The following is a 16,359-nucleotide window of genomic DNA, read 5'->3' on the forward strand; positions in this document are numbered from 1 at the left end:
CTCCGCCCCGCCTCTGGGCTTGTCTTGCGCGGGATCGATTCTCGAGGTCCGGGCGCTCGCGTGAGAGGGCGGGGCGAGGGGAAGGGGCGGGGCGAGGGCGGTGCTGGGCGCACGCCGCACAAGAGGAAAAGGCGGGGCGGGGCGGGGGCGGGGCGAGATGGGGGCGGGGCGAGAGCGGGGCCGGACGCAGGCTGTTGCGAGAGGAAGGGGCGGGGCGGGGCAGACGCGTGGCCGTTACCGCGCAGCCGTTAGCGGTGCTCCCTTACCAACTGTCCGCGACGCGGTAGTCCCCGCGGCCGCAGTCTCCCTGGGTCGCAGTCCGCGTGACCCGGCCCCAGTTTGCGCGCTCGCCCCCTTTGCCGGCGCAGTCACCGCGCGGGGCGGCCGCCCGTGAGGTAGCTACCACGGCTTGTGACAACGAATAAAGCTCCGGACAGCGGCGCCCTCGGCGACAGCTGGGCGGGCGGCCCCGGCCGGGAGTGGCGGGCTGTGCGCTACCGTGAGGAGCGAGCGGCGGAGGCGACCTCCGGCCCGGCCCCGCACCAGCCGCCCGGAAGGCGCGACATGAGCCTGGTCTGGCATCCGCGGGATGCTCCTTGAGCCCCTTCTCCGGCTGTTACCTCCGGGGGACGGTTGTGGCCACACCGACACGTATTTTCCAAATAAATCATTGTTTATTCTTGCGGCGGCGGGGCCGAACACGCTAATTTATTTTTAATTTTTTCAACAAGCCTTTACCATCCAGTGAAAGAGCTTGGTAACCGTTCCAAGGGAGCATCCGCTCGGTTAGGAAATCTCGGACTGAGCTGCTCGTGGAAGCCGGCATTTCCAACGTCCCTCCTCAAATGCTCTGAAGATTGTTGCGTCTTCCCGTAATTACCAGTGTGCACAGAATCCCACTCAAGGAACGTCTTGGTCCAGCGATGCAAAGAACTGACGTTTCAAGGTTTTATTTCTATTGCTAGATGGCCGGTATTTCCCCCCAACGACCCGGAGCCGCTCAGCAGTCCCAAAAGCGGGTCCCCTAGTGCGCGCCCTCCTCCCTCCTCTTCCAGCCTGGCCAAGTGCTTTTGTTGAATAAGAAGCCATCAAGTGCCATGACTGCTGTCTGCAAGCGCAACTCATGGGTTGGAAGAGGAGATGGAGCAAACACAATGAGAGGAAGCGTAGTCTAGTCTTAGTTTTCTGAACAGCTAGTTAGTTGCCTTAGCAGTTGTATCCAAGGAGAACAGTTGACAGCCCCTGCAGATGTTTACGCTTCCCAGCTGTGCTCTGAGGACATGAGTGCTGGAGTGTCTGTCCTTGGAGTGACCTGATTCACGCAGCTCTCCTTCGAAGAAATGCTGTCCTTCTCCCTCTCCCTTGGCTAGACACAGTCCTCCCTTCATGGGAGTGGATTTTATGTCTTTTTCAATGGTCTCTTCCCTTTCAGGGATTTCCCCATTAACCAATGAAAACTAAATTTGCGGTCTGCTGACCGTGGTGGGGGAAGGGTGGCAGGATGTCGTCTCCACTTTGGGACATTTTACTCTTGGCTCAGATCTAGAGAAAGGTTGGGAACAGACCAAACCTCAATGGCCAGCCGAGCCTGGTGACAAGTGAGAAGAGCTAAGGGGTGATTTGTCCGTGTTCTCTCTTGTCTCCCACTAGAGGGAGTGCCTGCTTCGGGCAGCCAAAATGCCAGGGGTGCCTTTTCCTAGGAAAGAGCTACCTTCTCTAAGCCTTTACTGGATAGAATTAAGGCACCTATACTTGGAGGCAAAATAAGCCTCTTTATCCTGAGGGCTACCTTGTGCATTTAGTAGGCACAAAGAAAACGAAGACCCATTTAGTCAGGTCAGGTAGTGGTTCTGATTCTTACTCTGCTGAGTAATAGCAGTAACTCTGATCTTGGGCAAGTGCCTCTCTGTGACCTCTCTGTGCCTCAGTCTCCTTATCTTGAAAATGGGGATAGCAGTGGTACTTCCTGCACAGAGTTTTTGTGAGTTAACACAGGTGAACGGCCTAGAACAGTTTTGATGCAATTTAATATTTATTGGCTACTACTCGCCTTGATACTGGGTGGGTCCCTTTTGTTTTGTCACATGGGTTGGGAGGTGAGGTACACTGTTACTTTGACCCTGTGGAACCAAATGTAGAATTAAATTGCTGATCAAGCCCTGTTTATATTTATAGCTGGAAGAGCCTGTATTGTCCTCATAATAGTATAGAAGAATTCAAGTTAGGAGGGAGAGGTAGCAGCGAATGAAGACTGTAAAAGAAAAGAAGAAGGAACGTCAAAGATTGAGGTAGATCAGGTGACATAAGGGAGTTCGGGAGAAATTGTCCAAAGACCCATGGTATATGCTGCACTTTTTGTCCCCTTTGCGTGTTCTTGAGGGCTGGGGTTGGGGAGCGTGGAAACATACACCAGTGGTCCCCTGGAAGCTGGCCGGTAACCTGTGCCCCCAGGGCCGTCCCTAATAGCAAAGTGCTGGCTCTGAAGCCCTATGCCTAGATTCATATCTGGGCTCTAACACTTGCCAACACTAGGTGACCTGGGACAGGTTACTTCATTTCTTGATGCCTCAGTTTCCTCACCTGGAAAATGTGCATCATAATAGCACCCACTTTTTCGAGCCTCAATGAATGTAGATTCATTGAGCTGATATATGTGCAGAGCCAGGAATAGTGTTTTGCAATAGGATATTCACACTCAATTTTGTATTTCTTTTTCTTTGTTTTAAAGTTTGTTTGTTTGTTTGTTTGTTTATTTATTTATTTATTTGACAGAAAGTGAGGGAGCACACAAGCAGGCAGAGAGGCAGAGGCAGAGGGAGAAGCAGGCTTCCCGCCGAGCAGGGAGCCCGACGCGGGGCTCGATCCCAGGACCCTGGGATCGTGACCTGAGCCGAAGGCAGACGCTTAACCAACTGAGCCACCCAGGCATCCCTCAATTTTAGTATTTCATTCTGCTTTGTGAACATGGTGCCGCCAGAGATTCAGAGTAGGTGGCAGAAGAAACAGTAAAAGAGCAAAAGGGGGTTTGCTCCTGCATTCATTCAGTCTACATAGGTGGCACAGCCAAAGATAATTACAATCTCACATAATTCAAATGACTTGGTATGTTTTGTGCTCTCAAAAAAAAAATGCAATAAAAAAAGAAACTGATGTCTTAGACTTTTGATATTTTGGTCCTTCATCAGACCCAGGGAGGCATTTTGAGGGAAATATTACAAGGGATGTTGACAGGATATTTCTTCCTTCTCTTGTATAGAAAATCTGCCAAGACAAGGAGGGTAACCCAAAGGAAGCCATCTTCAGGGCCTGGTAAGAAAGACTGGAGGTTCTGTTCAACTGCTGCCTTCCGACCTCAGCAAAGGTCACCTGTGTAGGGCAGCAAACTTACTTCTCCAACTGTCCGTCCTACTCATTTCCCAGATTCTCTAAGATCCTGAAGAACTCAGGGTCCTTGATTTTTAAATGACTAATCCAAAGTTCAAGAAACAAGTTATTTAAAGCCACTTGAGAGAAAAGTATATAAAGTGAGAAGCTGCAGCCGACTCACATGTGGCCAAAATTATATAAAGGCCTAACTGATACCCTGCAAAACTTCATCCCAACCTCCATCCTTGTCAAAATGTCCTCTTCCCAATACATGACTCTTCCTTGTGCTCCCAAAATGAATTCTTAACATTCCTTCTTCCAGTTTGCCGGCTATGCCTTCGAGAACCTGGGGATCCCGAAAAACTGGGGGAATTTCTTCAGAAAGATAATCTCAGCGTGCATTATTTTTGTCTTGTGAGTATAAGGTCCCCTTTGCTTTGAATGTTTCATGGCTTTTGCTGCACAGTCTGTTCTCTGTTTTTCGTCCAGCCTCAAATACATGGCCTTGTTTTTCTTAATAGCTTTTCTCTTTTTAAAATCTAGTCTTTAAGAAGTAATGTACGTACCTGCTATAAAATCCTGACAGTATAAAGTATGTACAATAAAAAGTTGCTTCCCAAACAGTGTTCCCAATCTTTCTCCCTCTCCTCAGAAGCACATGCTGTCAACTGTCCTTCGAGTTGTTTTTTCCCACTATGCTGTTTTTTTAAAAGATTTTATTTATTTATTTGAGAGAGAGAATGAGAGAGAGAGAGAGCACATGAGAGGGGGTAGGGTCAGAGGGAGAAGCAGACTCCCCGCTGAGCAGGGAGCCCAATGCGGGACTCGATCCCGGGACTCCAGGGATCATGACCTGAGCCGAAGGCAGTCGCTTAACCACCTGAGCCACCCAGGTGCCCAATGCTTTTTTTTTTTATTAGCTATAATTTGCATACTATAGAATGCACCGATTATAAGTGTACAGTTTGATGAGTTTTGATAAGCTTCTATATCATGGGGACGTAATGTATATCCTCGTGTAAACACAACCCCAATCAAAGTATTTCCATCACCCCAGAAAGTTCCCTCCCATACCCTCCTAGTCAGTCCCCTCAGAGATCATCACTGTTCTGATCTATAGATTACTTTTGTCTCTTCTTATATTTCATATACATGGAATCATACAGCAATTGTAGTCTTGCTGTCTTCTACTCTTTTACTTTGAGTAGACATTGAGTCTTTTACTCAATGACAACGTTTTGGAGATTCATCCATGTTGTTGCATGTATCGGTAGCTTGTACCTTTTTTTGCCTAGTAGTATTGTGTTGTATGAATATTTTGTAAATGGCTTATTTTATCCATCTCTTGATGGACATTTGAATTGTTTCTATCTGGGGGCTATTATGAATAAAGTTGCTATGAATATTCATGTTCAAGTCTTTTTGTGAACACGTATTTTCACTTCCCTTGGGCAAATGCCTAGGAGTGGATTTATTGGTTGTGCGCTAACCGTATGTTTAACTTTTTGTGAAGTTGCCAAATCACTTTCCAAAGTGGTTGTACCAGTTTACACTCGCGCTGGCAATTTATGAGAGTTCCAATTGCACAGTATTCTTGCCAGAACTTGATATGGTCAATCTTTTTAATTTTAGCCATCCTATTAGGTGTGTACTGGTATCTCATTATGGTTTTAATTTCCATTTCCCTGTTGACTTAAGATGCTGAGCTTCTTTTTGTGTGCTTACTGGTCATTCACATATGTTCTTTAGTGAAGTGTCTGTGCAAGTATTTTTCCTTTGTAAAAGTAGATTATTTTGTCTTATCAATTTATTAGTTTTTTATATATTCTGGAGGCAAACCCTTTCTCAGATATGTGTATTGTCACTATTTTCTCCAATCCGTGGCATGCCTCATTTTCTTAATGGTGTCTTTCAAAGAGTGAGTGTTTTTTTAATTTTTTTAATTTTTTAATTTTTATTTATTTTATTTTTTTATTTGAGAGAGAGAGAATGAGAGATAGAGAGCACGAGAGGGAAGAGGGTCAGAGGGAGAAGCAGACTCCCCACCGAGCAGGGAGCCCTATGCGGGACTCAATCCCGGGACTCCAGGATCGTGACCTGAGCCGAAGGCAGTCGCCTAACCAACTGAGCCACCCAGGCGCCCGAGCAAACGTTTTTAGTTTTGATGAAGTTCAGTTTACCAATCTTTTTTCTTTTATCATTAGTGCTTGTTGTGTGTGTCCCAAGATATCTTTGCCTACCCGCTGAATTACCTTGATGCCTTTGTTGAAATCAATTGACCATATATCTGTGGATCTGGTTGATTTATTTTATGTCATTGATCTGTGCATCCTCCTTACAACAGTACTGCACTATCTTCATTATTGTGGCTTTATAGTGTCTTGAAATTAAGTGTTATACGTTCTTGAATCTCTCTCTTTTTTTTTAAGATTTTATTTATTTATTTGACAGAGAGAGACACAGCGATGGAGGGAACACAAGCAGGGGGAGTGGGAGCGGGAGAAGCAGGTCTCCTGCTGAGCAGGGAGCCCGATGCGGGGCTCGATCCCAGGACCCTGGGACCATGACCTGAGCCGAAGGCAGACGCTCAATGACTGAGCCACCCAGGTGCCCCTCTACAATCTTTTTTAAGATTATTTTGGCTATCAGGTCCTTTTCCATATAAATCTTACACCTAGCTTGTCAGTTTTTCTTTAAAAAAAAAAAAAACCTGTTGGGATTGATATTGGGATTGCATTGAATTTATAGATCAATTTGGGAAGAATTGACGTATTGAATCTTCAATCCATGGAAGTGATATACTTCCCCATTTATTTGGGTCTTTTAAAATTTGTCTCAGCAATGTCTTATTTATTTATTTTTTCCTTATTTTTTATTCAGCAGTGTTTTTTTAGTGAAGAAGTCTTGCACATCTTTTATTAAATGAATGTGTAAATATTTTGTGATTTTTATGCTATTATAAATGGTATTTTAAAATTTCAGTTTCGGGCGCCTGGGTGGCTCAGTTGGTTAAGCGACTGCCTTCGGCTCAGGTCATGATCCTGGAGTCCCGGGATCGAGTCCCGCATCGGGCTCCCTGCTCGGCAGGGAGTCTGCTTCTCCCTCTGACCCTCTTCCCTCTCGTGCTCTCTATCTCTCATTCTCTCTCAAATAAATAAATAAAATCTTTAAAAATAAATAAATAAATAAAATTTCAGTTTCAACTTTGGATGTTGGTATATATAAGTGCAGTTTATTTTGTATGTTGATTTTATATCCTGCAATCTTGTTCAGTTCACTTATTAGTTCAGTAGTTGTTTTTATTTTTAAATTTTTTTGGTAAATGCCTTAGGATTTCCTGTGTACACAATCATGTAGTGTGAATAAAAACAGTTCTATTTCTTCATTTCCACTCTTTCAATTCTTTTAATTCTTCTTCTTGCCTTATACTAGGTAGGGCTTTTGATCGGGTGTTGAATAGGAGTTACAGGAGTAAACATCCTTGTGTTACTCCCAACATTGGAGGATAGCATCCAATTTTTCAACATTAAAATATGATGTTAGCTGTAGACTTTTCATCAGATTAAAGAAGTTTCCTTATATTTCTAGTTTGCTGAGGATATCATGAATATATATTGAATTTTGTCAAGATGCTTTTTCCGCATCTATTGAGATGATCATTTTTCTCCTTTATTTTGTTTACGGGCTTGTTACGTCAATTGAATTTTTAATGTTAAACTAACCTTGCATTTCTGGTATAAACCCTGCTTGATCATGATGTATTATCCTTTTTATATGGTGCCGGACTCAATTTGCTAATATTTTGTTTCATTTTTACACCTCTACTGGTGAGAAAGACTAGTCTGTGATTTTCCTCTCTTGTAAATCCTGTCTGGTTTGGGTGTCAGGTCTTGGTTAATCTCAGTGCCTTTACAAGCATACACATTTTCAACATAAAAATAAACATACTATATACAGTATTTTGTATTTTGCCTGTTTTTTTTTTTTTACCTCTTAATACTTATGAAGATCTTTCCACGTAGAACATATTGATCTAGTTTTTTTTCTTTTTAATAGCTAATCGGTATTCCATGGGATGGGGGTACCAAAAAGCATTAAAACAAACTGTTTTTAAAGGACATTTAGATTATTTCTAATCTTTCACTATTGATTTTTCTGTTTATAGAAATAATACATGCTCATTGTAGAAAACATTAGTAATACTTAAAAATATAAATAAAACAGAAATCACTCATATAGTCCTAAAGCCCTGAGAAAACTAGTGTGGAACAGATACGTTTTAATCCTAATTCAGAACATATAGCTATAATCCAAGGGTGTTCAAGTCATCTAACCTTGTAGGGTCATCTTTTCTATAATGTCAAAATAAAATAAGCTGGGCCCCCATTACACATTACATGTAATCACTGTAGGAGGTCCAGCACCCTCCCCATGTTTTTGGAAGACTCTCGGGGTGGGGCTGCGGTGCTGACGACCCTCTGATGTACCTGCGCAGACCTAGCAGTTTATGGGTACATGAACGGCTTCGCGGCCTCTTCCTTGATTTTCCATTCTAGAATCTGCTTCGGGGGCTTTTCAGAAGCAAAGGCCCTTAAAATTGTGTTTTTAAAGAAAAGTTCAATTCCTCCCCTTCCCCAGGCCCTTAAAATTGTGTTTTTAAAGAAAAGTTCAATTCCTCCCCTTCCCCAGTAGGGCAGAATGGCTACAGTCGGGAGATTTTATTTTATTTGGAGGGAGGGAGAGAGAGAGAGCACGGGGGGAGGGGCAAAGGGAGGGAGGGAGAGTCATAAGTAGACTCTGTGCTGAGCATGGGGCCCCATGTGGGTTGCACCCCACCTCACGACCCTGAGATCAAGGCCTGAGCTGAAACCAAGAGTTAGACACTTAACCAACTGTGCCACCCAGGCACCCTTATAGTCAGATTTTAAAGCCCTGTTTGCCTTCCCGTAGAGAACACACTCTGAAAAGAGTATTTATCTTGCACTAAGGAGCAGTACAGGGGGCAGGGGAAGAGTGTGGATTCTGTGGGCCTGGATGTGAATGCCAGCTCTGTTGCCTCCTTGCCGTGTGGCCCCAGCCGTGTCACTTACCATCCTACACCTCAGAGAGCTCCCCTGTAAGATGAGGGTCACAATAGCATCTGTCACAGGGTTGTAGTGAACATAAGATGAGTCAATCTACAGGGAGTGTTTCCCCAAAGGGCTCAGCACAGAAAAGCAATCCTCAGTAAATGAGAGACAGTGTAACACAGAGGTATGTTAGAGCCCAGGTTCTGGAGTCCTGTGACCCTGAGCAGATCACATAATCTCTCCTATAAAACGGGGATGATGACAGTACCTACCTCCTGTCGTTGTTACAAGGATGAAATGAGTTAATATTTGAAGAGCACTTAGAGCATTGAATGCTGTATAAGCCTTTGTTAAGTAAATTATCCTGTAAATGCACGTATATCCCACCGCGCTCTATATTCTAGCTCTCTTACCCTGTCACCCTCCTCACCCCACTGCACTGACTCACCCATCATCAATGTTGACAGCCTGGTTCTACTGCTCCCCCAGATCCTATCTAGCAAGCTGCCTCAGAGGGGCCAGTCCAACAGAGGTTTCCATGGATTCCTGCCTGAAGACATCAAAAAGGAGGCAGCCCGGGCTTCTAGGAAGGTTAGAATCCCCCAATATGGGGGCCTCGGAGTAGGTCTCTTCTCACACCTCTCTGATCGTCCCTGTTTCTGTTCTTTTCCCTAGCTGCTAGTTCAGAAGTCAAAGGACTCTTGGAGTTCCCAACAGGTCCTTCTCTTAAGCTGCATGCTTCTCTGGGGTGTAGTATCCTAAGTGAGGAGAAGGAGCAACATCCTAGGGGGAAAAAATAATTTAATGCTGCTTGAAGCTCAGCTTCAGGGTGCCCCCAAGAACTTTCAGGTCAACTGAGGAAAGGAAATGGCTCTTGCTTCCTAGAATTTCCATTCCATAGAATGATGTGCTGCAGAATGTCTGTTTGTCTTTCTTGGGGCCCTGAGCACTGCCCGGGATCTCATTTGCAGATCTGCTTTGTGTGCAAGAAAAAGGGAGCTGCCATCAACTGCCAGAAGGATCAGTGCATCAGAAACTTCCATCTTCCTTGTGGCCAAGAAAGGGGTTGCCTTTCACAATTTTTTGGAGAGTACAAGTGAGTGATGAAGGGGAAAAGTTGGGCTGCCCTTTTGCAAGTTGCTCTTAATTAGGCACCAGTGAAATCAGAGTCCGGTTCTCACAGGCCTGTTTTGATTCACTGGTGAATCTGTCCTACCATTCAATAATGAGAAACAGTGTCCTGACTTGGCGATTTCCCAGGGCTTCCTTCTTGCTTCCCAGCCCCTTCTTAAATTACAAGCAGCTGCTGTTCTTAGACAGCTGCTCAGAGCTCAGCAGGGCTTTCAGGAACAGGAGACTGTGGGGTTAGTCCCGGGAGTTTTGCTCGGTGGGGGAACAGCTGTGAGAAGGCATGTGGCTTTTCCCCCTCCCTGCTCCTCCTCCTCCCCGTGAGCATGGAGGTTCGCTGGGCATCGGCCTGGGTGGCTGCCCTTCCTAGGCCAGGCAGCCGGAAGACTGCATCAGTGACAAACCAGAAATCAAGTCTGTTTGTTCTGCCTCAGATCATTTTGTGGAAAACATCGCCCAACACAGGACATCCAATGGGGGAAGGCAGGGGAGGAAAGCTGTGTCTTGTGTTGTGAAGACTTATCCCAAGCAAGTGTCGAAAATATCCAGAGTCCATGTTGTAGTCAAACTATCTACCACCGCAAGTGCATACAGGTGGGCCTTTCTCCGCCCTGGGGACCTTCCACATTTTCTCTAGTTCGGAGCACCCTAGGAATGCTCAGGCCGTCTTAGCTTCTGTGTTCCATCCTGGAGGCCTATATGCAGGGAAGGTTCCAGGCAATCAGAGGAAAGTCAGCCCAATCTCTGGTCACCCCTGACCTGTAAGACCTCATCCGTGATAACATTTAGACTGAGCAAAGTCCTCAGGAGGGCTAGAGCAGACAAGCTGGAATGAGTCAAGCAGCCTCAGAATCAGCCTTGCTTCCTGGGACAGAAGGAAAGAGACCCTTGAATGGGTCAGTACTGCAGGCCCCACAGCCAGAGATGACAGCTGAGCCACTCCTGGGAGCTCTCTCGAATTGAGCGTGGTCTCTGGTCTGATGCCTGGGTCTGCACCCCTCCCACTAGCCCACCCGTAGCCCGTTTATGGAAATCTCCCATCAAGCTCTCTTGGCAACATCCTCTTTGTGAGATGAGGGTTGGGGTGGAGAGAAGGTGATCAAAGATGGTGTTTTTATAAGCACAACGCTCTTCCATGTTTCTCTTACAGAAGTATGCCCACACATCGGCAAAACATTTCTTCAAATGTCCACAGTGTAACAATCGAGAAGAGTTTCCTCAAGAAATGCTAAGAATGGGAATACATATTCCAGACAGGTAGTGGACACTCGAAGGCAGGAATTGAGCCAGGGAGTGGGTTGCCTAGATTTCTAGAGAGGAGGTGAGTGTGAGGTTAGTTCAGAGAATGAAGAGGCAGCCCAGGCACCGGCGTATGGCAAAGAGGGAGGGAGTGGAGGGAGGGCTTGTGAGTTATCAAAAGAAAAGGAGGTGGGGGTGCACTGTGGGAATGGGGTAGACATGTTCCTGAAAAGGGTGCTTGGGGATCAGAGCTCCCTGGGGGCTGGTTCTTGAATTCCAGGGTGGAACTAAGAAACCCCCATGTTCCACTCATCCTGCGTCCACCCTCTCCTACTGCCAGACCACTCAGCCCATCTTGTTTAAGGTATTCACGCAGCCTGTTGAGCTCTTTTGCAGTGCTAGCTTGAGTTCTTTCTAGTTCCTCCCGGGTAGACAAAGGTTTCACCACCAGTTATGTGCCCCTTACTCACTGTTTCTTTTCCCACTGCAGAGATGCCGCCTGGGAGCTCGAGCCAGGGGCTTTCTCAGAGTTGTATGAGCGCTATCAACATTGCGATGCCCCCATCTGTCTGTATGAAAAAGGCAGAGACAGCTTTGAGGAAGAAGGGTAGGGAAAGGCTCCTTGCTAGAAAGATCTCTCATTGGTGCCATCCTGGAGTTAGACCTTGGCCCAGTTATCAGGAGCAAGAAACTTGCTCTTGTCTACAGACCTCAGGGTGAACCCAAGTTCCGTACTTGACCAGCCCAGGACTCACTCATGCACAAGGGGACAGGTTCCTACAGGGTCTGCTCCTCCTTGTGCCCAGTGGAGCAATCCTTGGGTCCGGTTCCTTTCCAAATCCACCTTTCAAGTATCTGTGCCTAAGTGAGGGTCCAAGGATTGGCACTCAGCCACAATGGGTCCTGGGTAAAATGTACAGTGAAAATTGCCTGGGAAGCCCTCAGCAAAGGCCTGGCCTGTAGCAGACATTCTGAGAGTGGTAGTGAGTGTAATATTTGTCCCCACAACCCTTCCTTGGCTTTTCCTGCAGGAGGTGGCGCCTCATTCTGTGCACTACCTGCGGATCCCACGGAACCCACAGGGACTGCTCCTCTCTTAGATCCAACAGTAAGAAGTGGGAGTGTGAGGAGTGTGCACCTTCCGCTGAAGCCGCAGGTGGGACCGGAGGGGTGGTCTGGTCTAAGAACTTGGGCAGGGGCGGGGGCTGGGGGCGCCTTGTGGTGCCTGGGAAAGGAGGAGGGCATGCCACCGGATGGGGACTTGGAGTTGGTGCCTTTGGTTCGGGAAGGGAAGTGGCTAGGGAGGGGCTCAAGGACCTGAGCCTGGAGAGACAGGAGGCCTGAGTCTCCCTCTCCGCTTTTCCACCACCACAGACTATACACCTGAAAACTCAGGTGACATCCCTTGTTGCAGCAGCACCTTCCTCCCCAGGGGGCATTTCTGCAGAAACACCAGCCTGGAAGGGAATCCAGGCCCTTCTTGGACTGATTGGCCAGGACCTTCCTTACTAGAAAAGCCAGAGTCCTCTGGTGGCAGGAGGGGCCACTCCTGTCGGTCCAAGCGTGTCAAAATCTCTAAGAGCTGCAAAAAATCTAAGTAACAGCTTCTGAGTAGTCGCTGCCAAGCACATTTTGGGTATGAAGCTGTGCTCCTCCACCGGGTTTGAGGGAGGGAGCCCTCTGGGACTGTGAGACAAGGAAAGAGGGCCAGCAGTGAGAGCATGAACCAAGGAAAGAGAAGTCCCAGGGGAGCGTGAGGACAGAGTGGAGTCCAGATGCCAACCTCGGAATGTGTTAGCAGTCATGAGCGCGCCTCTGCTCTTTCTGCCTGGGCCCTAGAGAGCCTTCTCCTCTTCTCCCACCCTAATCTGCTTCTCATATGCTGCTTCTTACTTCACCCGTGTTTGTTATTATGCAAATAAAGGTTTTCTCTCCATCGGTGTCTCCTTACAAATTCACTCTGGAACTTAGCATCCTGAGGAATCTGGAGGGTAGAGTGAGGAAACAGAAAATGCACCCTTCTAATCCATAAAATTCAGTGAATAAATGTAGAATTTTCAACTTCCAACATAGACATGTTGCTTTGGAGGGAAGCAGTTTGCTGGGAAATTAACTTTATGGGTGGGGACAGAGATTTCATCATTGCACAAATAAACACAGGCCCTCACCAGGGAGGTGAGCCAGCAAAGGAGGCCATACTGGACTGAGAATAGGCCACCATTGCAAGGCTCGGGGCCCTGGACTCAAACAGGGCAGGGACTGCCATGCTCACACTGGTTGGAAGGACTCTGTCCACTGCAGGCCGTGTGGTCTGCAGCATACCTCCACCCAGAACCTCACTGCCTGGTGGCTCAGGCAATTCCGTCTCGGGTGAGGGAACCACGCCAGGACAGTTGCATTAGGCAAGGCAGCGGGTATGGGAATCTGGCAGAAGGTCTTGGGAGAAATTGAATGGAACCTATCTCACATATTTTTGTTTTTAATGATTCTGTGGGATTTAGATTAGCAGGGGAAATCAGGACCATTGCCAGATACTCAGTGCTCAGGGTCTCACTGAGTCATTGTAACCCATGGTGGAGGACGGGGTTCTTGGTTCAAAAGTTGCTGAGCCCTGGAGACTTCCATCCTTGGTGTTTACAGCGGTCACTTTCAAATTTGACCAGATCCACTTGGAGTCACATGGGGTGTGGGGTAGGGTGTTTGTGTGTTTTTCTTATTATCAAAGTATGCAGGCAAAGTAATACAGAATTTTAAAAGTCAAGAAGTACTTAAAGGATTATAACGAAAAACGGTCTCTTGTCTTATCCTTCCCTACCCTCAATCCTGCTCCTTAAAGGCAACTACTGTCCGTTATTTTAGCCATTTCTTGATTCATTAGTCTTAGGCGTTACTGACTTCCGATTATGTCATGTAAGATCTTGCTCCTTTAAGACTTTCCCACTTTCATTCTCTCCATCTTTTATAATTGCATCACAGTTTTTATTGAATTAACCTTCAGTGATTACATTAGTAACCTTCAGTTTACTTGCTATGACCATGTAAATGCTGCCCACCTCTGAGCCAGGCAGTACACTAGGATTATTTTTCCTCTCCCATAATTGGGTTTTTTTCCTGAAATGAATACCTATCCCTTTTGTATTTGCTCAGTTTGTTAGGTACCTATGGCTAATTCGTCCCAAATGTTCCACATGACAGTTGCCTCAAAATACAATCTTCCTCATAAGCCAAACACCAGATCACTATTAGCTGCACTTCTTTTCTGAAAGACCGGCCTCCGAGAGCCTACTCCTGAGCCGGCTTCTCACTGGGCCTCCTGCACAGCTAACACCCCAGGGCGGCCAGCACCTATGCCTTTTCTCTTCCTTTTCTCTCCCATGATTTTGATGACTCAATGCTGTGCTTCCTAACCTGGGTTTCCAGGGACACCTTGTCAGAGCTCTGCAAGTGACTCAGTTTTTAAATTGTGGATTTTCATTTCAAAAACAAATGATATTTTACCTATCCTAAAGACTCAACTCTTGGAGTGATAATTCACAGCTGCAAGACACTTCCAAGATTAAGACTTCAGATTCTTAATCTAGAATTTCTATAACTTGGGTCACCAGGCATATTCTCAGACATCTGGGGTAGTGTCTTTCCCTTTAAAAAGAATCCACTTGGAGGGGCGCCTGGGTGGCTCAGTCGGTTAAGCATCCGCCTTCGGCTCAGGTCATGATCTCCGGGTCCTGGGATCGAGCCCCACATTGGGCTCCCTGCTCAGTGGGGAGCCTGCTTCTCCGGGCCCTTCTCCCTCTGCCCCTCCCCCCACCTCGTGTGCGCACTCTCTCAAATGAATAAATAAAACTTAGGAAAAAAGATCCACTTGGATACTACTCAAGTGTGAGAGACACCATCTTAACCGAAAGTAGTGGTCCTCTGGCAGTACCTCTGGAATCCAGCTGCAGTGGGTGGGAGGTACAGCTTGTGGTGGGGGGAGGATGAGCGTGCTTTTGTCACTTATTCAGCTGCCTGATCTCTGGGTGCAGTTGACCTTATGGATACCTAGAAAACAGTGTGTGTGCGTGTGCGCGCGCACACACACACTCCTCCCTATTAACTATTTCTTCATCTCTATACCCTGTACTCTCCATTGATTTTAATAGCTGACTGGAAAGTCCCCAATTTTGAAATGTTCTATTCTTCACCTAATCAGTCATTCCCCACTAAATAACTGGGTTTTTTGTCTTAAGTGAACTTTTAATTAAGGATAGTCTTAGATCTACAAAAATTGTGAAGATAGTACGGGGATTCCCCAAATACCCCAAACCCTATTTCCCTCCTTAGTACCATCTTACATTAAAGTAGTACTTTTTTTTAATGTTTTATTTATTTATTCATGAGAGTCAGAGAGAGAGAGAGAGAGAGAGAGAGAGGCAGAGGCAGAGGGAGAAGCAGGCCTCCCGCCGAGCAGGGAGCCTGATGCAGGACTCGATCCCAGGACCCTGGGATCACGACCTGAGCCGAAGGCAGACACCCAACCATCTGAGCCACCCAGGTGCCCCTAATATAGTACATTTGTAACAATTAATGAACCAATACATTATTTTCAAACCCAGAGTTTATTTAGATTTCCTTAGTTTTTACCTAATGTCTCTTTTCTGTTCTAGGACCCTATCCGGGAGACCACGTTGCATTGAATCATCCTGTCTCCTTAGGTTCCTCTTGGCTGTAACAGTTTGTCAGATTTTCCTTGTTTTTGATGACCTTGACAGTTTTGAGGAGTACTGGTCAGGTATCTTGAGAGCCCTCAGTTGGTATTGTCTGATGTTTTTCTCACAATTAGGCTAGGGTTATGGGCCTGGGGGAGGGAGACCACACAAGTAAAGTGCTGTTATCACATCATATCCAAGTTACCGACTGTCAGCATGTCTTCCACCATTGATGGTGACCTTGATCATCTGGTGAGGTATGTTTGTCAGGTTTCCCCAGCATAAAGTTACTTCTTTTCCCCACTTTCCAGACTGTGCCTTTTGGAAGGAAGTCGCTCTGTGTAGCCCACAATTAATGAGTGGCGATTTATGTCCCCTCCCTCCTTGCGAACAGAATATCTACATTATTTGGAATTCTTCTGCATGGGAGATTTACCCGTTCTCTCCCACTTATTTATTCGGCCATTCGTTTATGTCAGTCTAGACTTAGGGATTTGCATAGTGTATTCTGGGTTATAATCCAATACTGCTTGATTTATTTTGTTGTTCAAATTATTCCAGCTCTGGCCATTGGGAGCTCCTGAGTCCTTTTCACATACCCCCATTATTGTGTGTTTTGTTCTGTTTTGTTATTTTGGTTTTGGGGATTTTTGGGGCCCTTCTTTACTTTTTGGCACTACAAGATGCTCCAGGCTCCTCTTGTGTGATTTAAATACATGTTTTCACAAGGGATCCGTCTGTTAGAATTAATTACTGTTTTATAACTTAGGACCTGGAACAGATAGTTCGCTTGGGGAGGGTAGAAATAGATGTTAAGTAAAAATTCCCCCAAAATTCACCTTCTCTACTTCCTTTCATTCTTACCTTTG

The 16,359-nt window shown here is 46.2% G+C and overlaps 1 protein-coding gene across 4 annotated transcripts; it reads left to right on the top strand.

Moving 5' to 3' along the window:
* Positions 1 to 217: 217 nt before the first annotated feature.
* Positions 218 to 16,131, top strand: PHF7 (PHD finger protein 7). Of its 4 annotated transcripts, none has more exons than XM_027587429.2 (11): positions 219 to 946; positions 2,176 to 2,288; positions 3,257 to 3,309; positions 3,689 to 3,780; positions 8,925 to 9,026; positions 9,407 to 9,531; positions 9,998 to 10,157; positions 10,714 to 10,820; positions 11,293 to 11,409; positions 11,834 to 11,910; positions 12,177 to 12,738. In XM_027587429.2, exons 2-11 carry the CDS (start codon positions 2,245 to 2,247, stop codon positions 12,401 to 12,403), a joined length of 1,104 nt encoding a protein of 367 aa, XP_027443230.1. In that variant the 5' UTR covers positions 219 to 946; positions 2,176 to 2,244; the 3' UTR covers positions 12,404 to 12,738. The 4 variants fall into 4 exon arrangements, with proteins under 4 accessions (XP_027443232.1, XP_027443230.1, XP_027443233.1 ...); XM_027587432.2 differs by lacking the exon at positions 12,177 to 12,738 and adding an exon at positions 15,449 to 16,131 and having other exon boundaries at positions 220 to 946; positions 11,834 to 11,958; XM_027587428.2 differs by having other exon boundaries at positions 221 to 946; positions 11,834 to 11,958.
* Positions 16,132 to 16,359: the final 228 nt, after the last annotated feature.

Source organism: Zalophus californianus, chromosome 1 (assembly GCF_009762305.2).
Source record: "Zalophus californianus isolate mZalCal1 chromosome 1, mZalCal1.pri.v2, whole genome shotgun sequence".
NCBI classification, from domain to species: domain Eukaryota; kingdom Metazoa; phylum Chordata; class Mammalia; order Carnivora; family Otariidae; genus Zalophus; species Zalophus californianus.